General features: G+C 35.5%; 1 protein-coding gene across 2 annotated transcripts in view; it reads left to right on the top strand.

The window, feature by feature from the left end:
• Positions 1-27,238, top strand: part of SCFD1 (sec1 family domain containing 1) — a 100,170-nt gene that overhangs the window by 42,469 nt on the left and 30,463 nt on the right. For both annotated transcript variants that reach the window (XR_011530552.1, XM_070587470.1), the window contains exons 15-17: positions 18,127-18,223; positions 22,864-22,934; positions 24,951-25,030. Coding sequence is in view for 1 of the 2 variants with exons in the window: in XM_070587470.1 (XP_070443571.1) it covers positions 18,127-18,223; positions 22,864-22,934; positions 24,951-25,030 (248 nt within the window). In the remaining variant the exon portion in view is untranslated. The remainder of the gene's footprint in view (positions 1-18,126; positions 18,224-22,863; positions 22,935-24,950; positions 25,031-27,238) is intronic.

A 27,238-nucleotide genomic window follows, 5' to 3' on the forward strand; every position in this document is an offset into this window, starting at 1 on the left:
TTCCAGTTAAGACCTGAATCCCAAGAAGGAGCCAGTTAGTGAAAAGCTCAGGGCCAAGCATTCCAGGCAAAGTAAGTGCAAAAGGCCTTAAGACATGAACAAAGTTGGTGTGTTTGAGGACCTAGAAGACTAATGTGTCTATAGTGAGGAAGGAAAGAGTGATAGACTATGGGATCAAGAGAAATAGGAATTTAAGTATGATGGGAAGTCACTGGAGATTAATGACGTGATCTGATTTGTGTTTTAACTGGAGAATGGACTAAGGAATGTGAGGGACAGGTGAGTTCTGGAAATAAGTGTGGAACTGGAAGATGGCTAGTGTAGCTATATTGGTGAAAAATAGTGTTTTTTAAGGCAAAATTTACTTAAGGAAAATTTTTATGATGCTTATTTTTGATTTTACACTAATGATTTTATATGAGTTTTTCAGAATCAGTTTGTGCTAACAGCAGCCTTCTGTCTGAGATCCTTTAATATGCCACCATGCCTGACCCAAACAATTCTGCTTTAAGACCTGGTCACTTGGCTTTCTTTATAGAAAAATTTCTTCCAGGGCTGCTAATTGTCTGGCATAGCATCTTATGCTAAGAAACTAATCTGTTATTTAAGGTGTTAAGTGGTTCTATATAAAAACTACACATTTTGGAATAATTGTTTTGCTGGAACTCAAGAAAGACACCCTTTTCCTAATGGATCTGATTTAAAGAAACTATGCTATAAAGGACATGCACTTGCAGAGGAAAAATAATGTCATGTATAGGACACAGTATTTCTCTTTGGGTCATTCTAGGAATCCAAATTAATATTTTTTTTTTATACCATAGGTAAAGGAGCATGTTTATTTTAAATATTTACATGTAAATTATAGTTGTAATTAATAAACCACATATTCTAAAAGCATTATCCTGATATAAGAAAATCTATTAGTATAGAAAAATTGGGCTGTTTCCTGTGAAGAGTCCTCTTTTAATGTTGACCATCTCTTTTAAGCTGTTCTTCTCCCTTATCAAAACTAGCACATAAACTCTATTGTTTCCATTATTTCTCATTACTCCTAGTTATAAAATTTCTTCATATAATTTTCCATAATTATTAAATTTCCAACTTTATAATATTTACTTTTAAGTGGCATGTTTAATTGTATGCTACTGTATTATACCATCTACCTCTGGCTATCATGTTAATTAAAGAAGTGTTTTTCTCCATGATCTCTTGGTCTTTTCCCTAGAATTTATCGACCATCTGAGCTTCACTTCTTTGTAAATATTTAGTCACCTAGGCAATAAATATTTTTTATTATTATTTGCAAGAATTTTATGACTTTTTATGCAGAGATCTCAGAACACTTCTCTTGGTATTTGTATTACACTTTTGCATATTTCTCCTTTTGGAATGTTTAGTTCATAGCTGCTGCTTACCTTTCCTTAGATCATTTTCTGAAGCACAGTACTGGAAGAAATGAATTTCTTTAGAGGTCCTGGCAGTTATCCAGCAATCGATACTTTGCTGGAAAGTTAGAAAGAGCACACTAGTTTGCAACAACTTTGGCAAATATTATCACATATGTTTATTGACATTCTAAAGATTTTAGTGGCTTGAGTAGTTAATTTTGGTCTAATAGATTAAAGAGTAAATTGTTGAATCCTCATTTGTTTTGAGTAATCCATACCTTTTAAACCTCTTCTTTAGCAGTTCTTTCATTTTTAATACAATTATGACTTTCCCCTCTTGGATGTTGGGGAATGGCTTCTTGGACTACTTAACTAGTTTATAGACAAATTTTCATTTACTCTGTTTTTAGCCTACCTGCATAGTCAAAATGAATCAAGTACTCTTAGCATCAGATACCTAACAAAAGGAAAAGATGCCTGCGTGTAAGTCATAGTAGATAAGAGATGGGAATGGCATTATGTGCTCTTTCCCCTAATGCTCCCACCTGAAAGGAAGAGCTCTACCATCTGAGTGCTCCGTCCTGATGTAGCCAGCAAAGGACAAGCTGTTAATAAACTGTTGTGGATTGAGGCTTCATTGGTGCTGAATCCTCATGTTTGTTTTGCTGCTTCTTGTGGAGAAAGTTAAGGGGTAGTGAATTAAATCTAAAGACATCATCTGATCAAGCAATCATGTACTGCCTTAGGTCTACACTCTGAATAAGACTTAGCCCTTGCCAATAATGCTAGCTTTTGACTACAGCCCCTCCTCCAGGGGGCTAATTTTCCTTTGGCTCACCTACTTTATCTTTCTTAGGGGAAGATAAGCTTTCAAAATAAAGTGGAAACTCTCTTTTTTTTTAAGGGCTAGTTATTTTTTTTCTTTTAAAGATTGGCACCTGAGCTAACAACTGTTGTCAATCTTTTTTTTTTTCCTGCTTTTTTCTCCCCAAATCCCCTGAGTACATAGTTGTATATTTTAATTGTGGGTCCTTCTAGTTGTGGCATGTGGGACACTGCCTCAACATAGCCTAATGAGTGGTGCCATGTCGGTGCCCAGGGTCCAAACCCTGGGCCACCAAAGTGGAGCGCGTGAACTTAACCACTCGGCCACGGGGCCAGCCCCGAAAGTGGAAACTCTCTTAATTGCTCTCTACTAGTCAACACTCCAAATTAATTGATGCCTTTAGTCCTTCCATAAAACATAATGGCTGCTGGCCACATTATTGACCTGCTGACAACTGGCAGCTAGTATGCTTCACAGATTCGATTTTTTGCTTACCAAAGAGTTATTTGTATTTGATTCCAGTTTATTTTAACATTGTATGAGTAAAAAAAGAGGATTGTGTCTATAAAACTAAGTTACATGTCTTAGAAAGACTCAGTGATGGACCATTTAATTATTGTTTAAAGTAGTAGTGAGTTAAAACTGCGAAAGATCGGAAAGTCTTGAAAAATACTAAAATTGCTTTGCAAATCTCTATAAATATTTTTGTTCCACTTCAAAAGAACTGAAACTGGAGGTAATCCCATCTAAGTGTGCTTTATACAAGAAAGAAAAACGTTTCAGTCAGTGAACCTCTGTACTGAAAGAAAAGGTCTTAAACCTACATCAAGATGGACAGACAATTGTACACTTTAGGTCTTAAGTTAAAAGGTGATGTTTAAAACGTATGTATACAACACAGATTCTTTTTTTATCATTCTTTACATTAGCTGACTTTGATTAACTTATCACTACTTTCCTGATCACAGTAGGGAAGAAATTTTACTGTACTAGAAATCAAAACATTTCTCTAGCTAGATTTTTTTCCCCTTTTTTATTAAGATTATGATAGTTTACAAACCTTGTGAAATTTCAGTTGTATGTTATTGTTAGTCATGTTGTGTGTACACCACTTCACCCTTTGTGTCCTCCCCCCACCCCCCTTTCCCCTAGTAACCACTGATCAGTTCTCTTTGTCTATATGTTAACTTCCACCTATGAGTGGAGTCATACAGAGTTCATCTTTCTCTGTCTGGCTTATCTCACTTAACATAATACTCTCAAGGTCCATCCATGTTGTTGTGAATGGGACGATTTTGTCCTTTTTATGGCTGAGTAGTATTCCATTGTATATATATACCATATCTTCTTTATCCAATCATCAGTTTCTGGGCACTTAGGTTGGTTCCACGTCTTGGCTGTTGTAAATAATGTTGCGATGAACATAGGGGTGCATGGGACTTTTGGAATTGCTGATTTCAGGTTCTTAGGATAGATACCCAGTAGTGGGATGGCTGGGTCATAAGGTATTTCTATTTTTAACTTTTTGAGAAATCTCCATACTGTTTTCCATAGTGGCTGCACCAGTTTGCATTCCCACCAACAGTGTATGAGGGTTCCTTTTTCTCCACAACCTCTCTAACATTTGTCACTCTTGGTTTTGGATATTTTTGCCATTCTAACAGGTGTAAAGTGATATCTTAGTGTAGTTTTGATTTGCATTTCCCTGATGACTAGTGATGATGAGCATCTTTTCATGTGTCTATTGGTCTGGCTAGATTTTGACTGATCTATTTAAAATAATCTCTTATCCAGTATACAAACCAAGTGAATGTTCATACAACCTTAGTGTCTTTTCTTCAAGGCAGGGGGAAGATATATTCTGTAACAGAAAGTCTCCAGTGGACAAGTTATCACTGTCTTTTACCTCTTGTCATCCCAAGTAAGATTAGCCACTATCAGAACTTGAAGAAGTTTCCTTTCTCCAAGTATGACCAAAGATAGCTCTTGAGTGAGTAGAATATCCTTCAACTTCTCACTCACTGTAAATTTCTGAAGACTACTTCCAGTCTCGAAAAAAAAAGTGTGAAATTACTTTTCTCTAGCAATTTGTTCTCACTTCTCTGCCATCTGCTTTTGTGAAAATGAAGTATTGTCATTTAGCAAGGATCAGTTTAACAATTAGATTCATAAAGATTAAACTGAGAAATGAAGAATTCTCAAAACTCAAAATAAACAACCCAGTCAAAAAATGCACAAAAGATTTGAACAGACTTGAGTAAAAACCATATACAGATGACAAGTTCACCATCAATAGTTATTAGAAAAATACAAACTAAAACCACAATGAGATGCTACTACACATCTATTAAAATGTCTAAAATTAAAAAGATTGATCATGCCAACTTTTCGTGGGTCTTTTTCTGCACTCTCATCGATATATTTTGTCTACTTTTTTTTACCAATACCATAACTGTCCTAATTACTGAAGCTTAGTAGTAAGTCTTAAAATCAGATATTGTCAGTCCTCCATCCTTTTTATTCTTCTTCAATATTGTGTTGGTTATTCTGGGTCTTTCATGTCTTCGTATAAACCCTAGATTCAGTTTGTCAATATCCACAAAATAACTTGCTAGGATTTTGATTGGGATTGTGTTGAACCTATAGATCAAGTTTGGAAGAACTGACATCTTGACAATATTGAGTCTTCTATTCCTGAACAGGGAATATGTCTTTATTTAGTTCTTCTTTGATTTCTTTCATCAGTTTTGTAGTTTTCCTCATATAGATCTTATACATATTATAAGTATTTCATTTATTTTTTAAGTACTAATGAAAATGGTATTGTGTTTCAATTTCAAATTTCACTTGTTCGTTGCTAGTATATTGGAAAGCAGTTGACTTTTGTATATTAACCTTATTTCCTATAACCTTGCTGTAGTCACATACTAGTTCCAGGAGTTTTTTTGTGTTTCTTTGGTATTTTCTACGTAGATAATTGTGTCTTCTGCAAACAAAGCTTTATTTCTCTCTTCTCAATCTGTATGTCTTTTATTTCCTTTTCTTTTTTATTGTGTTAGCTAGGAGTTCCAGTATAGTGTTGAATAGGAGTGTGAGAGGGAGCATCCTTACCTTGTTCTTGATCTTAGCAGAAAAGCATCTAGTTTCCCATCATTTGCATTCTATTTTCTGGAAGAGATTGTAGAGAATTGGTATAATTTCTTTCTTAAATGTTTGGTAGAATTCACTAATGAACCCACCTAGACCTGATGCTTTCTGTTTTAAAAGGTTATAGATTATTGATCAGTTTCTTTAATAGATATAGGCCTATTCAGATTATTTCTCCTTAGATGAGTTTTGGTAGATTATGTTTTTTAAGGAATTGGTTCATTTCATCTAGGTTATCAAGTTGGTGGACATAGAGTTCAAAATATTCGTCTATTATCCTTTTAATATCATGAGATCAGTAATGATGGCACCTCTTTTCATTTCTGATATTAGTCATTGGTGTCTTCTCTCCTTTTTCTTAGTTAATCTGGCTGGAGGTTTATCACTTTTATTGACCTTTTCAAAGAACCAGCTTTTGGTTCCAGTGATTTTCCTTATTGATTTCTTGTTTTTAATTTCGTTGATTTCTGCTCTGATTTTTATCATTTCTTTTCTTCTGCTTACTTTGGATTTAATTTGCTCTTCTTTTCCTGGATATATCTTTTTTTTCTTCATTGAGGTCATAATTTATAACATTGTGAAGTTTCAGTTGTACGTGATTGTCAGTCACCATATATATGTGCCCATTTACCCCTTATGCCCACCCCTCAACCCCCTTCCCCTCTGATAGCTACTAATCTGTTCTCTTTGTCCATGTATTTGTTTATCTTCCACATATAAGTGAAGTCATACAGTGTTTGTCTTTCTCTGTCTGGCTTTTTTCACCCAACATAATACCCTCAAGGTCCATCCATGTTATTGCAAATGGGATGATTTTGGTTTTTTATGGCTGAGTAGTATTCCATTGTATATATATATATATATACCACAACTTCTTTATCCATTCATCAGCCGATCAGCTCTTGGGTTGCTTCCATGTCTTGCGTGTGATGAATAATGCAGCAGTGAAAATATGGGTGCATAAGTCTCTTTGAATTGTTGATTTCAAGTTTTTTGGATAAATACCCAGTAGTGGAATAGCTGGGTCATATGGTATTTCTATGTTTAATTTTGTTGTGTTTTTTTTTTTGAGGAAGATTAGCCCTGAGCTAACATCTGCCACCAATCCTCTTCTTTTTGCTGAGGAAGACTGGCCTTGAGCTAACATCCTTGCCCATCTTCTTCCACTTTATATGTGGGATGCCTGCCACAATATGACTTGCCAAGTGGTGCCGTGTCTGCACCCAGGATCCAAACCGGCAAACCCCAGGCTGCCAAAGCAGAACGTGCACACTTAACCGATGTGCCACTGGGCCAGCCCCTATTTTTAATTTTTTGAGAAATCTCCATACTGTTTTCTGTAGTGACTGTACTGGTTTGCATTCCCACCAGCAGTGTATGAGGATTCCCTTTTCTCCACATTGTCTCCAACATTTGTTATTTTTTGTCTTGGTAATTATAGCCATTCTAACAGGTATAAGGTGACATCTCATTGTAGTTTTGATTTGCATTTCCCTGATGGTTAGTGATGCTGAACATCTTTCATGTGCCTGTTGGCCATCCATATATCTTCTTTGGAAAAATGTCTGTTCATATCCTCTGTCTATTTTTTGATTGGGTTGTTTTTTGTTGTTGAGTTGTATGAGTTCTTTATATATTTTGGAAATTAACCCCTTGTCAGATATATGATTTGCAAATATTTTCTTCCAATTGGGTTGTCTTCATTTTGTTCCTGATTTCCTTTGCCTTGTAGAAGCTCTTAAGTCTGATGAGGTCCCATTTGTTTATTTTTTCTTTTGTTTCCCTTGTCCGAGTAGACATGGTATTTGAAAAGATCCTTCTAAGACCAAGGTCAAAGAGTGTACTGCCTATATTTTCTTCCAGGAGTTTTGTGGTTTCACATCTTACTTTCAAGTCTTTAATCCATTTTGAGTTAATTTTTGTGTATTGTGAAAGATCATGGTCTACTTTCATTTCTTTTGCATATGGCTGTCCAGTTTTCTCAACACCATTTAGTGAAGAGACTTTCCTTTCTCCAATGTATGTTCTTAGCTCCTTTGTCAAAGATTAACTGTCCATGGATGTATTGTTTTATTTCTGGGCTTTCAGTTTTGTTTCATTGATCTGTCTTTTCTGTTTTTGTACCAGTACCACAGTGTTTTGATTACTGTAGCTTTGTAGTATATTTTGAAGTCAGAGATTGTGATGCCTCTAGCTTTGTTCTTTTTTCTCAGGATTGCTTTAGCTATTTCGGGTCTTTTGTTGCCCCATATGAATTTTAGGATTCTTGGTTCTCTTTACATGACCATGAATGTCATTGAGATTCTGATTGGGATTGCATTGAATCTGTAGATTGCTTTAGATAGTATGGACATTTTAACCATATTTATTCTTTCAGTCCATGTGCATGGAATATCTTTCCATTTCTTTGTGCCATCATCAATTTCTTTCAATAATGTCTTATAGTTTTCATTGTATAGGTCTTTCAACTCCTTGGTTAAATTTATTCCTAGGTATTTTATTCTTTTTGTTGTGATTGTAAATAGGATCGTATTCTCGAGTTCTCTTTCTGTTAGTTCATTATTAGAGTATAGAAATGCAACTGATTTTTGTAAGTTGATTTTGTACCCTGCAACTTTGCTATAGTTGTTGATTATTTCTAATAGTTCTCCAATGGATTCTTTAGGGGTTTCTATATATAAAATCATATCATCTGGAAACAGCAAGAGTTTCACTTATTCCTTGCCAATTTGGATACCTTTTATTTCTTTTTCTTGCCTAATTACTCTGGCCAAAACTTCCTGTACCATGTTGAATAAGAGTGGTGAGAGCGGGCACCCTTGTCTTGTTCCTGTTCTCAGAGGGATGGCTTTCAGTTTTTCCCCAGTGAGTATGATGTTGGCTGTGGGTTTGTCATATATGGCCTTTATTAGTTGAGGTACTTTCTTTCTATACTCATTTTATTGAGAGTTTTTATCATAAATGGATCTTGGATCTTAACAAATGCTTTCTTTGCATCTATTGAGATGATCGTGTGGTTTTTATTCTTTATTTTGTTAATGTGGTGTATCACCTTGATTGGTTTGTGGATGTTGAACCATCCCTGCATCCTTGCTATAAATCCCACTTGATCATGGTGTGTGATCCTTTTATTGTATTGCTGTATTCAGTTTACCAATATTATGTTGAGGATTTTTGTATCTATGTTCATCAGCAATATTGGCCTGTAATTTTCCTTCTTCGTGTTGTCCTTGTCTGGCTTTGGGATTAGGATGATGTTGGCCTTGTAAAATGTGTTAGTAAGTGTTCCATCTTCTTCAGTTTTTTGGAATGGTTTGAGAAGGATAGGTATTAAAGCTTCTTTGAATGTTTGATAGAATTCTGCAGAGAAGCCATCTGGTCCTGAACTTTTATTTTTGGGGAGGTTTTTGATTACTGTTTGAATCTCTTTACTTGTGATTGGTCTATTCAGATTCTCTCTTTCTTCTTGATTCAGTTTTGGGGGGTTGTATGAGTCTAAGAATTTATCCATTTCTTCTAGGTTGTCCAATTTGTTGACATATAGTTTTTCATAGTATTCTCTTGTAATTCTTTATATTTCTGTGGTATCCATTGTAATTTCTCCTCTTTCATTTCTAATTTTATTTATTTGAGCCTTCTCCTTTTTTTCTTAGTGAGTCTGCCTAAGGGTTTGTCAATTTTATCTTCTGAAAGAACCAGCTCTTTCTTTCGTTGACCCTTTCTACTGTTTTTTTTTTTTGTTTCAATTTCATTTATTTCTGCTCTGATTTTTATTATTTCCCTCTTTCTGCTGACTTTGGGCTTTGTTCTTCTTTTTTTAGTTCTTTTAGGTGTCATTTAATATTGCCTATTTGAGATTTTTCTTGTTTGTAAGGTGGGCCTGTATTGCTATGAATTTCCCTCTTAGGACCAGTTTTGCTTCATCCCCTATGAGTCGGTATGGTGTATTTTCATTTTCATTTGTCTCCAGATATTTTTTTATTTCTCCTTTAATTTCTTCAGTGATCCATTGGTTGTTCAGTAGCGTGTTGTTTAGTCTGCACATATTTGTCACTTTCCCAACTTTGATCTTTTAGGTGATTTCTAGTTTCATAGCATTATGGTCAGAAAAGATACTAGATATGATTTCAATATCTTCTTAAATTTATTGAGGCTTGCCTTGTTTCCCAACATATGGTCCATCTTTGAGAATTTTCCATGTGCACTTGAGAAGAATATGTATTCTGCTGTTTTGGGATGGAATGTTCTATATATCTTAAGTCCATCTGGTCTAGGTTTTCATTTAGTTCCACTATTTCCTTGTTGACTTTCTGTCTGGGTGATCTATCCATTGATATAAGTGGGTGTTAAGGTCCCATACTATTATTGTGTTGCTGTTAATATCTCCTTTTAGGTCAGTTAATAGTTGCTTTATGTACTTTGGTGCTCTGTGTTAGGTGTATGTATGTTTATAAGTGTTACGTCCTCTTGGTGGAGTGTCCCTTTTGTCATATGCTGCCCCTCTTTGTCTCTCACTGCCTTTGTTATCTTGAAGTCTATTTGTCTGATGTAAGTATGGCAATACCTGCTTTCTTTTGTTTGCCATTAGCTTGGAGTATTGTCTCCCATCCTTTTGTTCTAAGCCTGTGTTTGTCTTTAGAGTGGAGAATTCAATCCATTTACATTTAGAGTGATTATTAATATATGAGGGCTTAATACTGCCATTTTATCACTTGTTTTCCAGTACTTCTGTATTTCCCTTGTTTCTCATCCTGTGTATTTCGGACTGCCAGTTCAGTTTGGTGGCTCTCTGTGATAGTTTTCTCAGTTTTCTCTTTATTTATCATTTGTGTCTGTGTTCTGATATTTTGTTTAGTGGTTACTGTGAGGTTTGTATAAAAGATCTCATAGATGAGATAGTCCATTTTCTGATAGCCTCTTAGTTCCTTAGTCTAATCAGGTTCCATCCCTTTCCTCTTCCCCCCTCTAAGTTACTCTTGTCACAACTTATTCCATTTTGTATTGTGAGTTTGTGGTTAAAAATAAACCGATTATGTTTATCCTTGATTTTTTTTCCCCCTTTATCTTTAATGTTATAATTGTTTGCTAACCTGTTCTTATAGAGAGTTGCAATTTTCTGATTTTATCTGCCTGTTTATCTCCTTGCTCAAGGCCTTGTAACCCCTTTCTTTTTTTTTTCAGTTGTGAGGGCCTTGTTGATCGTTTCTTGTTGGGGCGGGGGGTCTTATGGCAATGTATTCCCTCAGCTTTTGTTGGGGAAAGTTTCTCTATTTCTCTATCATATCTGAAGGATGTTTTCATTGAATAGAGTATTCTTGGCTGAAGGTTTTTGCCTTTCAGAATTTTGAATATGTCATTCCATTCTCTCCTAGCCTGTAAGGTTTCTGCTGAGAAATTGCTGAAAACCTGATTGAGATTCCTTTATAGGTTATTTTCTTCTTCCTTGCTGCCCTTTATATTTTTATTTGTCATTGACTTTTGCCAGTTTTACTACTATATGCCTTGGAGAAGATCTTTTTACATAATAGGAGTTCTCTTAGTTTCTTTTACTTGTAATTCCAGCTTTTTCCCCAGATTTGGGAAGTTCTCAGCTATTTCTTTGAACAATCTCTCTGCTCTTTTCTCCCTCTCTTCTCCCTCTGGAATACCTGTTATCCTTATGTTGCATTTCCTAATTGAGTCAGATATTTCTCAGATAATTTCTTCATTTCTTTTTGTTCTTAGTTCTTTCTCCATCTGAAGCTTTTCTGTATTTGTGTCCACTGAGTTGCTAATTCTATCCTCTGTAATATCAGCTTTGTTATTTAAGGATTCCAGGTTTTTCTTTATCTCATTTGTTGTTTTTCATCTCCAACACTTCTGATTGGTTTTTCTTTATAGTTTCAATCTCTTTTGTGAAGAATTCCCTCTGTTCCTTAATTTTATTCCTGATTCTATTGAACTACTTTTCTGAGGTTTCCTGTAACTTGTTGAATTATTTCATGGAAGCTATTTTGAATTCTGTCATTTAGATTCTAAATTTCTGTGCCTTCAGGATTGGTTTCTGGATTTTTCCTTCTGGTCTGGAGCATTAATATACCACTTCATACTATTTGATGTAGTGGATTTGTGCCTTCACATAATGGTAGTATCTGGTTGCACATTCTACCTGCCACCGCCAGGAGGGCAGGGGAGCAGGAGCTGTGTATTCTGAACCTGCTGCAATCCCTGGAAGCTGTGCCTGTCGGAGCCTGGGCCACTCCTTGGGACCGCAGTGGCATTATGAGTTCTTCCACTGAATGGGAAAGAGATCACACTGAGGCTCAGGGCTGCTGCCACCTGCTGCCACAGTCCCGCCAAGATGTACTCCCATCTGCAGGGCTGCAGCAGTACTGTGGGCATTCTTGGCAGCCGGGAAGTCATTTGCCTGGGTGCGCAGATCTGCCACCACCTCTTCCTAGGTTGCACTGGCCGTCGTGCATGGTGAGTGGGGCCTCCCCACTAGATCTGAGCCTAAGCCACTCCCTGGATCTGTGGCAGCACTGTGGGCTCTCCCACTGGATGGGAAAGCGATCACATAGGGGCCCAGGGCTGCCACCACCTATTACTGCAGTCGTGCTGAGGTGCACTCCCACCATTGGGGCCACAGCGGTACTATGGGCACTCCAGCCAGGAGAGCAGTCGTATGCATGCACAGGGCTGTCAGGAGGCCGGAGAGTGCTCACCTATCTCCACCATGGTTATATCTTTTAAGAGTTCAACACGTTGGTGGTATAAATTAAAACTAAATGCTTCTGAGAGTCATGATAAAATAAGACATAATAGTTTACAAGTGCCACGTATAGCTCAATTTTCTCTGGAAATATTATAGATAAAGCAACTTTTGGTATTTTGTTATGATAAGGTTGCTAACATTATTATTTTTAATACTAGTCATCTCTAAAGATCACTTCTTGTACATTTTAAATTATTACATAGATCATTTTAGTCAGAATTTAAATATTTTTAGTAGGAGTTAATATAGAGAGCAAATTTATAGAGTAAATAAAGTTTCCTTATTCAAAAATAGATTTAAGCCAGCTTCTACAACTAGTACACCCCATAAAAATAATGAAGTAACAACTCAGAATAGTTGCTATATAGTTAATAATGGTGATTCTCAAATTTGGCTTTGAATTTTCTGGCAACTAAGATAAAAAAGAGATGTGATGAAGTTTTTAAAAACTTATTATCAGAGAGGAGAATTTCTGTTTTTTATTCTAAGCAAAGTGTTCCTTAGCATCATATTACAAAAGACATTGCTTGTATTAGACATTATCTAGAGTAAGTTGAGTGACGTAATGATGCAGTATTTTAATACCAGTTACTCTCATGGATTTAATTTGACAACTGTAATGATAGTCAAGAGTGTAATATTAAAGTATAATTCAATGACGGCAATTTTATGATTGACCAAGATAGTAAGGTCTAAGTTTATAGCATTCTAGTGGCTTTTCTTAAACTAAGAATAAAATTTTTAGTAGCTAGTGTGGAAAGATGGCATATTCTTTAAAAGATATATTAATATCACTTTTTTCAGTTGGGCTTTTGATAAGAGTTAGATAGCAGAGACTCTAGTTGAGGTTACACATTCTGGTTTGGTCCTGGAATGCTAAAAATTTTGTGTTCTTGGTTGAGAGAAAAATGCATATTTTTGGAAATGAGGTAACCAGCTAGTAAGGTTGATAGCCTGTTGTAGAAACTGAAGATCCTAACCAGGTTCCTCATCTTGACGTTACGCTGTCCCATCTCTGCACAGAAGTGAGGTAGAGCTATAAGGATGGATTTTATTCCAGATTTCTAAGTCACCTTGGCATATGAGCAGGTTCTCTATAGTAAATATTTTCAGCCATCTGAGTTAAAGAACACCTTCAAATATATTTTCATGGATCATCTGGTTTTTGTGCAACATAACTTTTCATGTTGGCAAATCCATGCAAACCCACCAGTATGAAATGCGACAGAATACACACCTAAATAACTAGAAGTATATTAATGTGCTATTTTGTTATATTACAGAAAGCAGTTGCGTTTTGGAGAATTCCAGTCATCTTGCAGGGTAAAGGCATACAATAATGAACAAGTAATCTAGTATAAACTAGAGTTTATGCTCTAGTCACATATACAGACCAATACAACATACAGCTGCTACCCACCTGGAGAAAGGGATATCCAAATACAGCCCTAAAAGATGATAGAAACTAAACATGGGAAGAAGAAAGAAAGAACAAGAAAGGCTAGGATCTAAATGATCTTCAACTTGGGTATAGGTTATATCCTAAAAGAGCAGTTCTAAAGTCATTTTAGCTTAGGATATTCTTTCCTATAGATACTATGTGGCAGATTGGTCCCTGTCCTAAAAATCCTATTTAATCCATAGTCTGGAATGTTCCTGATGTTGTGTTGCAGCAGGGAAGGGTTTATCATCCCCTCTCCTTCCTGTAAGAAGTAGGAGGAGGAGAAGATTGGGATTCTTAATAGTAAAAGGAAGTATAACTCTCTAATCCCTTCTCGCCTTTACTTGCACTGCTGACTAGTGCTAGGGGATAGATTTGGGCTTGGAGGAGAGAGAAGGCCAAGAAATACTACTCTAGTCTTTGTCATCAACCAGTCCTAGACTGAGGTGAGAAATGAGAGTTGTAGCTGGCAGTGAGTAGGTAGTCCCAGAATGGTGGTGTCTGTAGCTGGATGGAAAGAGGAATGGTAAAGACAAGGAAAAATCCCCCACAATCCTAGGAAGGGAAAGGGAATTCCTTTCCTGTCCTGTATTGGTCATCTGACAAATGTTTCTAGGTAATGTATTTTTGAAAGGTAAAATATGGGTACTGCTTATACATCCCAGATGACTCCTAGGAGCCATTATGGTGAGGGAATGGAAAAGCTAGTTGTTAAAAGTGCCTCCTTCTTTTGTTCCTTTCAAACCCAGTAGGCTTTTCCCAGTCAAAAAAGGCCATAGATAGATATATGAAATGTTAATTTTATATAAAGGTTGAGGCAATATACTGAAATGTGAAAAACATCAGCCTGGCTGTCCACTGATAACTGGAATTTGGAGAAAAACACTAGATTTTTTTTATCAGATTCCTCTCTTAGAAAGCCCTTCTAAAGGGATTTTGGAGAAATTCATGGCTCTGAGAGTTTATTTTCACTAGATATAATTTGTATTTCATACATAATCTTTGGTTTTCTATAATATTCCCTTCTTACTCAGTTAATCTTGATATTTATTAAAGCTACCAAAAATCTGTTTATTATCTTGACTTTGTTATTTTGTTTTATATTTTTAACTTGTCTGTTTTCCTTGTAACTCTTGTTATCAAAATTGTATTCTCCTTTGAACTCATCTTGTATAAGAATAATCAATCTTTGGAATTATAGAAGTTGTTTCTCTTAGTATTTTTCCTTATTTAAAAAAATAAGGAAAGGACCTATAGATATTACATCTCTGGACAAAGTAACCTTTTGCCACATATACTTATGTGTATTACCCAAAAAATCAAGTTATGTACTAATTGACAAATATACTTTCTTTCATAAAGCATATACAAAGGAAGCATAAATTGTTCTTGAGGAAAATGTAATTTTCCCTACTCTTTATCTGTGGTGTACATTGGAGTCTGACCTGGATTTGAATCTCAACTCTCTACTACTTCTACTCTGGTAACCTTGAATAAATTTATGTTTCTGTGTGTCTGTTTCTCCATCTTTAAAATGGGACTAATAATTCCTAGCTCATAGTGTTATTTGGAGAATTAAATGGGATAATCTAAGTTAATAGTTTTTAAACACTGTTCTCTGGTACCCTAGAGCTCTATAGAGACATTTAATGCGTCACTTGTATCTATTTTATGTTTAGGGTTCTGACAAGATTTGGTTTCAGAAAGAGGGTCCTGAGGTTCTGTTTACAAACATTTGAAAGTGGTAGCCTTGCACATAATGGGTGCTGAACAGATACTAATTCTCTTACACAGGTTAGAAAATCTCTACTTCATTCCTTTCCCTCCTTCCCAATCAGTATAGTGAAATGCTAAGTTACTTTTGTTTGACTGCTTTATTGAGGTTTAATTCACATACCATACTATTCACCTATTTAAAGTATACAATTTAATGGGTTTTAGTATATTCACAGAGTTGTACAACCACAGCCACAGTGTAATTTTAGAACATTTTCATCAGCTCCAAAGAAACTCCCTACCCATTAGCAGTCAGACTAACTTGCTTTTGGATTCTATTTCCATTGCTCATTAGAAGGTACAGTGTTAGTAAGATATACATCAGGAAGAGCAAAATGAATCTAATGTCTGTACCTACATAAATCAGTGAAAAAACGTGGTTCATTGATTTATGTGGGTACAGACATTAGATTCCATTATGGCATTTAGCGTACTTAAATTAATATTATATATAATAAATCACTAAAAACCTGATTCTTTACATTTTTCACTTCCAGGAGTTCATTTATCTACTTTCATGACTTGAAGATCACTGCTTGATCTGTATACGTCCTGCTCTTAGAAATCCAACAAATATTTTATCAAGCACTTGTTTTGAGCCAGACGCTGTGTTAGACCCCTAGGGTTAAATGATTAATTGGACACACTCGAGGGAGTTTACAGTTTTAGAAGGTGTCGTGTAAACCAAGGAGAGTAATATGATGTGTGATCATTGTTCTTACGGAGAGGTGTATAAAGTGCTGTCAGTACATACTTAAGGGAGTAATAAATTCTTCAGCGAAGGAGATTGGGAGAGGGGCAGGAAGGGGAAAGAACAAAGATTGAAGAGTTGCAGAGAAGCTGGACCTTGAAAAATGAGTAGAATTCTCTGGGCAGATGATGAAGGAGAAATATATTAAAAAGCTAAGAGAATAACCTGAGCCAAAGCCTAGAGGATTAAAAGTATACACGATGTTTAATGGAAAGTCAGGGAGGTATTTAAGTGACTAGAGGGAACTGAACCTAGTGAACAGTGCTAAAAAAGCTTGGCTGGAGCAGATTGTGAGGGCCTGAAAGGCAGCTCTAACATCTTGTTTTCCACCTCCCCCCGTCCCTTCCTGGCTTCACTCTACATGTAGCCTTTCCCAGTCTAATATTCATGTGAACTTAGTTCCTACTACCATCATCCTAGTTCCCCAGGAGTTGTCTTTGACTTTTTTCACTACTTTGCTTCCTGTATCCATCTCATTTAATTATTAAATATCTGTCTCTTCCTTTCCAGTCCCACAGCCACTTGCATGGTCTTGTTCCTAGAATCTCCTTTCTATATCTTTTGTCCATTTTTAATATTATATTTTTCCATTTCTAGGACTTCACCTCTTATCTATTTTGGTATTCAAAGTAGCTTTATATAGTAGTTAAAATAGTTTCTCTGTCAGGGAGTCTGAAGAATATGAAGGGTTTTAAAAAGGAAGAGTTTATAAAAAGGAAAACTCTTAAAGAGTTTGTCATACTTCTGTCAAGAGCTCACTGATAAGGAAATTCTCCATGTTCTCATGTAGAATATATTGTCAAGTGAAAGCAAGTGTCAGAAAGCAGAGGAATATTAGGATATAGACCCTATTTGCTTGCATTTGCATAAAGGAGCTGAAAAACTATAGAAGAAATCATCAAAGTAAATATCCATAGAAGCAGGTGGAAACGGGGTGGAAGAGGACAGAGGTGGGGACAGGTCTCTATGTATATCTTTTTATGTTGTTTTGATTTTTAAACTGACTATTTCATCCTTTTAAAGCTCTGGCCTTACTGCAAGGGAGTGGGATTGAGGGACTCTGAACGATTTCCTGTCGCCTCGTGTATGAAGTCACTCCTTAGTCTGTCACTCCTTAGTCTGAACAGAGTCTCCATTCTGATTGTGTCTTGGTGCAGTCCCTTTAACTGAAATGAATTCTATCTATCCATGTCCCCAAACCACTTTCAAAACTCAAATTCATCACTTCCTCCTCCACAATTGATTAACTGTTTATTTCATTCTATTGTCTTAGCTTAATATATTTATGTCCTATGTTTATATTTTGGTTCTTTGTTGGTGTCTCTAAGTATTCTAATTTATTTCATGAATGGTTTCTACTCTCCCTTAGATTGTTAACACCTTCAATGGAAGTGTGTTCTTTTCTCTCTTTTGTATTATCTGAAGCATAATTTAATAGATACTTGATAATGATATTTTTTATTTACCTTGGAGGATCCTAAATGTCAATTTCATTTGGATAATTTCAGTCAACAAATTTTAAATTAGAAAGGATGTCGTACAGAAAAGCTAAGTTGGATTACTTTTCCAGTAACTAAAACTTCAAAGTATTAAGTAGGAAAATTAATGAGAAAAAGTTTTATTTTAAAAACCATTGAAAATAATTTAACTAGGGTAACTTTCTGTCCATTTAAGGTGAAAATATGTGGATTTACAGACTAAGAAAGTAACATGACCACCTGACATTAATTTGCATGGGATACAGTATATGATTTGTGTGCTAGTTACTCATTAATACAATAATTGTGATTTGTGTGATTTTTATCTTCGCTAATATATATGACTTACAGAGTTAATTCTGAATTTATAAGTCAAATATGGTAAATAAAATAGTCTATTGTTTTTTATATTAAGTGATCAAAAGTAAGAAACTTTAAAATAACTTCTATTAGGAAATGAACATTTGTTTTTAAAGTTGATCATAGAAAATAGAATAGTAAGCTGCGAGGCCTTTAATATGTTTTTATTACTTAATGTATTCTAATATTTATTTTGAAACAGGCAAGGAAACTAGATGTATATTTTGAATATGAAGAAAAAATAATGAGCAAAACTACTCTGGATAAATCTCTTCTAGATATAATATCAGACCCTGATGGTATGTACCATAAATTTGAGGTTAATGTGTGTTTCACATATGATGCTCCAGCATTTTCAATTTGAGTAAGATTCTGAATAGAAGTATTGTTTTTCTGACAGTTTGTGCTAATAATGAGATAATTAAATGAGTTATTTTCTGTTGAGAGGTTCGTAGCATAGAAGTTCGTTCCTAAAGTAGAAAGTGATTTGCATTTTACTTCGTTGAACTTTTCTTCGATGGTATTTAAGCACTTTTTATATTAATTTATTTAAAGTGATACATCTGAAGCTCAATTTCTGCTGGTTCCAGGAAGATTTGAAGGTATAATATTCAAAGCAAGTGTCTCTAAGTTGTACACTTGTTAATTACTTTGGTCTAACCCCAAAGAGTTTCCTAAAAAGATCTATCTAAAACTAAATTCTATTTTAAATGTTTAGAGAATTGACTTTTAAAGAAAGTCTAGTCAATCCCTTTACATTTATCTAAATGTATATATGTTAGATTTTCTTAAAATGAGATATAACTACTTGTACTTAGAAAATGTAATCTAATTATTGCTTTCGGTTATAATGGTCATGAGATCTACATAGGGTTTTAGCCTCTAAAATTCTCTAAACTTTAGTGAACTTGTTGATCACTTCAGAATAGTTTTCAATTCAAATCTCAGTTCTTTTCTAAAACGAATGAAAAGCATATAAGCTATTCAGTTTATATATTGCATACAAGCTACTCAGCTAAATAATAATGGTTTTTGAATTATAGTTTTGGTATGAGTTTTAGACTTTATTCCAAATTGGAAAGTAATAAAAAAAAATCCAAATTGTTTGTAATTAAAGGGTTCTATTCACAAAAACTACTGAGAAGCCATAAGTATTGTTCACACTTTTAAAAAGCTATATTTGTAGTGAGAACCTAGCATTTTGAAAGTATTTGCACTTTAGAATGAAAAAAATGCAAAATATATATACGTCCGTCACTTCAGAGCTATTCCTTGTTATTTACCATAAGTTTTGAGTAACGTTGAAACAAGTATGCTAATAAAAAGGCAATCAGATCCTTTTCTTTTTCCTTCCCCTTACTTTCTCAAACTATTTTTAAAGGGCAGAGCAAGGTAGGCATTCATGCCAAGTGGCAGTCTGGTACCACTTTAGCCCAGAACAAGATGTTGGAACCTGAGCAGGATGAGAGGGACGTTCACGCATGGGGTAGTGAGAGGGTTAATAATCTAGCAGGAGGTGTTGAAATCCAAGTGAAGTGAGCAATGTCGACATGTGGGAGCAGTCCAGCGTGTGGTATAAGAGCCCTAACAGATTAAGGAGGGTGACGCTGCACAATAGCAACCCAGCATCAGCCCAGGTGCAGTGAGAATTATGTCCATGCGTGTGAGTGGGTCCGTTGTAGGAATCGGAGCCCAAGTGGAATGAGAAGGCATCCATGCAGGCGAGGGGATGGCGGCAGAGATAGGATATTTGTTACATACAGGGGACTGGTTAAATAAGTAAATATTTCAGAAATATAAAGGGAGCCAAATTTCCTCTTGTCAGAGAAGGAAGTTATAAACATGGAAACGGAGAAAAGTAGAATGAACCCTGTAATATTGGATTGTAATTGGAGATGTTGGTGTGGACTTAGTATTTTCACTGTGTATTTGTCAGCTAGAGAAATAAATATAGGAGTGTGTGTTTATGTTCACATATATATGTGTTCCTTAGCCCTGCCAACCGAGCAGGTCTAGGAGTGACACTAACCCAACGGTAAAGATTTTAGCTTATAAATATTTTCCACTAGGACACATTGCAGGAGTGGTTGATTCCAGGGCTGAGATAGAAAGAGAAAGTACAAAATAAGCCTGGAACATTTTGTTGTGTCTGAAAGCAAGGAAAGTACTCAAAACGTGATGAGACATGTCAAAAGGACCCAGAAGTCAGCTTGAAGAGGCCCTCAGTAGCCAGATCCTGACAATATGAGCATCAAAATAAATAATGATAATGACAGATTATAACCCACTGGATGAAATAGGAAGCCATGAATCCATACAGATATAATAAATGAATAAATTGAAATTTTACATCATATTTACACCGTCTCAAAGTACCTCCCTACAAAATACTTATTAATTACAAGGGGGGAAAAACACTTTACGATGGAGAAGCCTAACAGATCTCTTATTGGGTAATTGCAGTGAAACATCATTAGTAATGAGAAATGTTGAAATACTGCACCACCCAGGGGGGTGCAATACAAAGAATACAGTATCACTTTTGTGATATTCCTGCCAAAGATGTATAACCTGAATATAATTATGAGGAGATATCAGATACAACTTAATTGTGAGCCAGTCTACCAAAAAAACTAGCTTGTGATCTTCATCAAGGCCATGGAAGTCAAGGAAGGACTGAGGAACTGTTCATACAGAAGAAAACTGTATGTAAGGTGTGACAACTGTATACAACACATGATTCTGAATTTAATCCTTTTCCCAAAAGGATATTATAGAGACAATCTATCAAACTTGAAATGGCGTCTGAGGATTAGATGGTAGTAATGTATCGATGCTAATTTCCTGATTTTGATAGTTGTTATATTGAGGTTGTTATATTGGAGAATGTCTTTGACATTTGGGAGTGATAGGACAGCAGGTCAACATCTTACTCCCAAATTGTTCAGGGAGAAAAGAAGCTCTCTGAATTGTACTTACAACTTTCCTCAGTGAGGAATCTCTGACTTTAAAATAGAGAGCAGTTACAGTAGAAGTTTATGTATGACAAGAGGATTCAGGCTGTAGCTACTGGCTCTAGAGTACTGACAGTTGTAAAGGATACGTTTTTACAATTTCCATTTGGTTCCCCTGTGATGAGTCATTATAAGCATCAGGATGCTGTCCAAGCCTTACCATCCTAAGACTCTTTAAAGTCTTAGCAGAGGTTTTCGGGCATTTATTAACTTGTAGCAATTATAAAATATATTTCTCCTTGAAGAAGAGTGGAAACTGTTCCTTCTTCCAGCAGACTAAGTGCCTTTTATTAAAAAAGGCTATGCTACTTGCTAAGGATATTAAAAGCAACAGCAGGGACCCACAGGCCATTAAAACTGACGGAGAGGAGCCTTTCTCTCATATCTTAGGAGCCATGGTCCCAAGAGCCTACGGCAAGCCCCATTCCTCTTTTTCTCTTTGTCCTCTAGCTGCTTAGTCATAGTGGCAGGAAATGCACAATGGAGCAGGATAACTAAAGCCAAAGTTTTCTGGCTGGAGCACCAAAAAGGGAAGGCCAAGAAAACTGGAAAGTACCACGGAGACTGCAGAAGGAAGGAGCTCAGGAAAGCAACCACATAAAGTTGTTTATGAATTCCTGGGCTCACCTCTGAGCTGCGCCTGCGTGAATCTGATCCTAAACAGCATTCCAAAGACTGAGAGGTGAAGGGCTAGATGACCTCCCCGTTCCCATATTGGCCACTGGACAGTGGGACAGATCCCAGTAGCAGTTCAAAAGGTTTTGAAAATAGAATCCACAATGGAACCACAACCCACAGAAGGCTGGTAGGAACTTTGGCCTGAACACTGCTAAAACAAAAGTATCAGCTTTCTCCTAGGATTTAAACAAGACCCTGAATCTCATAACCTAGTTCAAAATGCCCAAAATACAGTATTTATTGTAAGCATGAGAACTTAGGAGAACCTATCATTGATCTTTATTACCATTCTTTGACATATTTAGGAAATAAGAATAATTTGACAATGGATGTCTGGATTCTAAACCTTATGAAAAAATCGATGGTTCATCAGTCGTGTTTTGGAAAAATTATCCTAGTTTTTATTCTATAATAAAGTATAACAATTCTGAGTTAGTACATGTTGTTATTTGTTGAGTAGTAAAACTGAGTTACTCATGACTACTGCTTTATCACTTTGCACCAAAGTACACACAATAGCAGAGGGGAGAATGAATGAGTTTTTGTGGACAGTCTTGGGCTTTGGCTAATAGGAGTGGTAGCTCAAAGCACCCATTGCAAGCAGGAAATTTCTTTGAAATCTGTGTTTTATCTTAAAATTTCAGGCAGGTATATTCTACTGCATAATACAACAGTGTTTATGTTAATATAAATGTATGGTTTTCCCAAATCTTCATATACGTTTCTGAAAGAGGAGAAATGTATATTTAGTGGCCCTGATTTCAGAAGCATGACCGTAGGCTCAGCTGGATGATTTTAGCCGACAAGGTTTCATAACCTAGTACATAGAGTGACCATCCAACTGGTTTCCCACGGCAGTCCCATTTTTACACCAGTTGTCCTTACATAACCATTACTAGCATCATGTTTCCATCTCAAAAGTATCCTGGTTTAGAATTATATGACTACACTACCTGTACCTTTCTGTGCTTTTGAGTTTATATCTGAAAGGTAAATTTCAATATTATAGACAGTTTCGAAGATAGAATGGAGAGACTTCTATATCCCATCCCTTTAATCCCACAGCATTTAATCTTTTTCCATATCTGTGGTTGTAATGTAGTGCCTATAGCCTTAAATCAGTAGAATCAAGAACCATATTTCGTCTTGTCACGTGTATATGTGCCTTGAATTTATCGTGTTGACAATAATACATAACAACCAGAATTATGAAAGTCTAAGATTTAAATCTATTTCCCCCTATGTAGCAGGAACTCCAGAAGATAAAATGAGGCTGTTTCTTATCTATTATATAAGCGCACAGCAAGCACCTTCTGAGGTATGTCCTCTGTATTCAGTTATTGGGGGGAGGGGGTATACTTGTTTGTTTCAAAATAGAAGTAAAAATCACTATGGCCAAATAACTACTTCATTCCTGTTTTTAAAAGAAAAACAGTTTGTTAAGGCTGGTTCTATTTACTGCTGAGTTTTATACTAGTATTTATTGTCACCAAGAGAACTATCCACTCATGAAATGTCTGACCACTTTTAAGTTGTTGGAATATGACTGAATTCAAGTGGCCAAAATTCTTATTTCTAGGAACTAACTATTCTAAACTAACTTAACCAAGTTTGCTATGCTTTTTGAAAGGTTAGTCTTACCATTTCTCAAGATGTGATGATCTTAGAAGTTCCATTTCTTTAAGCTATAGACACTAATACTTATTTGCCTTCCAAGGAATTTATCTTCAACCTAAAGTGAAAATTTTGTAATATTTTGCAATTCTTTTAAAACTATTGTCCATTATATAATATAGAGGAGTCACCTGGAGGAAGATACCCAGAGTTCCAAAAAGTTATGTAACTATTATAATTTAATGAGATTAAACTTCAGATTCACATCCATCATATGATTCATGTAAAAATAAAGTTGAAATACTTTGTATTGAAATAAAATAGCTATGTTTATATCAGAATAAATTTCTAAGAATGATTGGAAAATGACACATTTTCCTTTCTAGAAGATTTTTTCCTCACTGGAAGAGTGGGTTGTGGGTAATTTTGTTGTGTTCTTTTTCTGTAATGAGCCATCGGTCGCTTTTGAGGAAATAAGTTTTTTTAACTGTGTATAGGTAATTGACTTACTGTGAAGGAAAGCAGTGATTTTGGTCTCAGTCTTGTTGCTGGGTTAAGGACCTGTTAACTCTATTGTTAACTCAGGATAATTTTACTGGATAAGCAACAAGCAAGCATAAGAACTTCAGAGATGACATCTAGGATGATAGGGCTTTTGTAAACTCCTTTGTTTTGCTGGTAGCAATTATTTTTTAATGTCTGGTAGATTGTAAGGCTTCTTTTTGTCAAAAATCTTAGGCATGTTAAAATAGCAAACTAAATACAATATTTGAAGGGCAATTCTACTTTGTCCTAGGAATGCATCACTTGACTTGTATTTCAATTCAGTAAGAAAGTATAGTTTTCTTTTTAGAAATCTCTCTCTCATTAATGGGGGTGTACTTATGTCTTTTGGGATTCTAATAGCCTATTTACAATGTTTTCTTAAGAATATATGATTTTAAAACTCAAGTTGATCAATTTAAAACTCAATTTGATATTTTATTTTCGTTTATTTTGGGGAAGGATTATGTCTTTTCTCAAGTTTAAGTGATCATTAAGAGGCTTGAAGCAGTTGTGACCGCTAATGTCAGATTAATAGTCCCAAAAATGCAAGGTAGTGAACGTCTTTGGTTGATGGTGAGCTTAAAAGTTTTTATCTTGTACAACTGTTGGAGTGGTGTCACTATGATGATAAGCTCCTTTAACTTACACAAATTCAACTAAACTTCCTCATCAGGAACTAAAAAGAGCGTGAAAGAGAAAACAGTGATTTAAAAAGTGTAGGACACTTGCCATTCAGTTAATGAATGTGGACGTCTAGAGTGAATATGAGATGGGAAAACCTGAATCTGCAGTCTCTCTCAGTGTCATTCCCCTTGTGTTTCTGGTTTTGAAATATTCTTGGTCAAGCCAAGTCTTTGATTTAATGCTATCCCAAGGAAAAGCAATCTGTTTCAACAGTGGAAGAAAAACTGACTCTGTTGGACTTACTGAAGGATGACAAAATGCTGTACTTCATAGGTGATATGGGGGCCTGTCAAAGAGAATTTTTATTATATGTAATTTTCATCTTATATGTTCATTTGGGTGCCCTCTTAAGATACAACTCGACTCTAGTTAGGGGCCTAGAATTTAAACCCATGCCTTTGGTCTAACTTTTTGATTAATCAAATAACAAACAAAATGGTCTCTCTTATGAGAGTTAAATTTTTTGTCATATTGTATTTTCTTATTTCAGGCTGATTTGGAGCAATACAAAAAAGCTTTAACTGATGCAGGATGCAATCTTAATCCCTTACAATATATCAAACAGTGGAAGTAAGTTCTTTTTCTTCAGTTCTTATCATTTAAGAAAGTATAATGGAAGTCAAGTTCCCAAGAAAATGGAAATGTTACTAAGAAAATTGAACAGTACCTTAGTGTTTTTTTATTCAGTGGTATAAATATTTCCTTATCTGGCCCACCCCTTCCCCAACTTAAAATTACATAAAATAGCAATGCCTTTCTTTCTTAGGTTTATATTTTCTTCATTGGTAAGATGAGAAAGTCAAAAACTGAAATGTTTTGGGTCAAATGTCTCAAAAACATTAAATGAAAATTTTAATTTCCCTAGTAATGAGAGAAATGCAGGTCAACATAATGCAAAGATTTAGAAAATATTGTGCCAAGGATCCAGGAAAATTAATTCATGCATTTATACTCTATGATTAGACATAAATTGTCATAATTTTGCTGGATGGTATAAAAAGGTTTTTTAAAAAATAGCTCTGAGGGGCCAGCCCAGTGCCGCAGTGGTTAAGTGCGCACGTTCCACTTCTGTGGCCTGGGGTTCGCCGGTTCGGATCCCAGGTTCAGACGTGGCACCGCTTGGCAAGCCATGCCGTGGTAGGCATCCCACATATAAAGTGGAGGAATATGGGCACTGATGTTAGCTCAGGGCCAGTCTTCCTCAGCAAAAAGAGGAGGATTGGCAGCAGATGTTAGCTCAGGGCTAATCATCCTCAAAAAAAAAAAAAATAGCTCTGACCTAGTACTTCTCTTAAGAATTTATCCCAAACAAGTAATTGGAGTTGTAAAATCTTAGAAGCAATTGTAATAATGAAATTTGATAACCAATCTAAATATCCAGCAGTAAGATTGATAAGTGAATTATGGCATTTCCATTTGAAAATACAATTGAGTTATTAAAAATCGTGTTGTAGAAGACTTATTTAATGACATTGGGAAATGTCCGTGTTATGTTGTAAAGTGAGAAACTAGTTTACAATGCCATTCATTGACTCGTTTGATAAATATTCCCTTTGTCTCTGCCCAGGGACTCTTCTAGACTTTGGGAATACAGTAGTGAACATGCTGTGGAAGGCTGCCGCACTCACTGAGTGTACACTTGTGTTGAGGGAACAATAAGTCAAACAAAAGAACAGAATAATGTTAAACCATATTGAGTGATATAAAGAAAATAAAACTAAGTGATAAGATCTTAATTAGTTGGAAGTGATAGCTAAATTTGTTGAGATCAGGGAAAGCCTCTGGGTAGGTGACATTTGAGCCAAAACTCAGATGACATTTCTTACAGTATGATCCCTATTATCTGTTCCTTTATCCATCATCCGTGTGTGTGTGTGTATGTACACATATATACATATAATTGCATAGCTGAGATGACATACATCTAAAGGCTAATAATAGGTAACTCCAAGTGGTAGAATTTTTTCCTTTTGAGTGCTTTTCTTTATTTTCCAAATTTTCTGCAGTACCTTCAAAATATTTCTTAAAATAGTTACTTTTTTTAAGACTATGAGATTGAATATGCTTTCTGATCTCACCCGTATCAAAAAATATGCATAGCAAGAGAAATATACCAAATTAACAGTGCTTATCTCTGGGTTGTGAGTTTATGAGTACTTTTTATTATCCATACTTTTGTTTGTTGTTTCAAATTCCTTTTATTTGACTGTTCTTGTAATAAAAAAATTTAACAACAAACCTTGGTCTAATAAGGTAAACTGAAAACTGTCTTTTCCAATTTTTATACTATATACACTTACACATTTGACTGTGTGGCATATGTCATTGTGTTTTACATTATGACTTATTTGGAACTCCTTAAACATTTGGTGTTATACGAAGAAAGGCAGTTTTGAAGATCATTTTACAGGGTTACAAAATGTATAATTGCTAATTGGTAGCATTTTTCTTTCTAATTATAAGGGTTAGACCAGTTTACTGAAGAAAAGTTTAGAAAACTCAGAAAGGTATAAAGAAAGTAAAAATTCACCTGTGTAATCTAACCATCAAGATTCTGCCATTAGGGGCTGGCCCCATGGCCGAGTGGTTAAGTTCTCGAGCTCTGCTGCGGCAGCCCAGGGTTGCGCCAGTTCGAATACTGGGCACGGACCTGGCACTACTCATCAAGCCATGCTGAGGCAGCGTCCCACATGCCACAACTAGAAGGACCCACAACTCAAAATACACAACTATGTACTGGGGGGCTTTGGGGAGAAAAAAGGAAAAATAAAATCTTTA

The sequence above is a fragment of the Equus przewalskii genome, chromosome 1, assembly GCF_037783145.1.
Source record: "Equus przewalskii isolate Varuska chromosome 1, EquPr2, whole genome shotgun sequence".
Classification (NCBI taxonomy): Eukaryota; Metazoa; Chordata; class Mammalia; order Perissodactyla; family Equidae; genus Equus; species Equus przewalskii.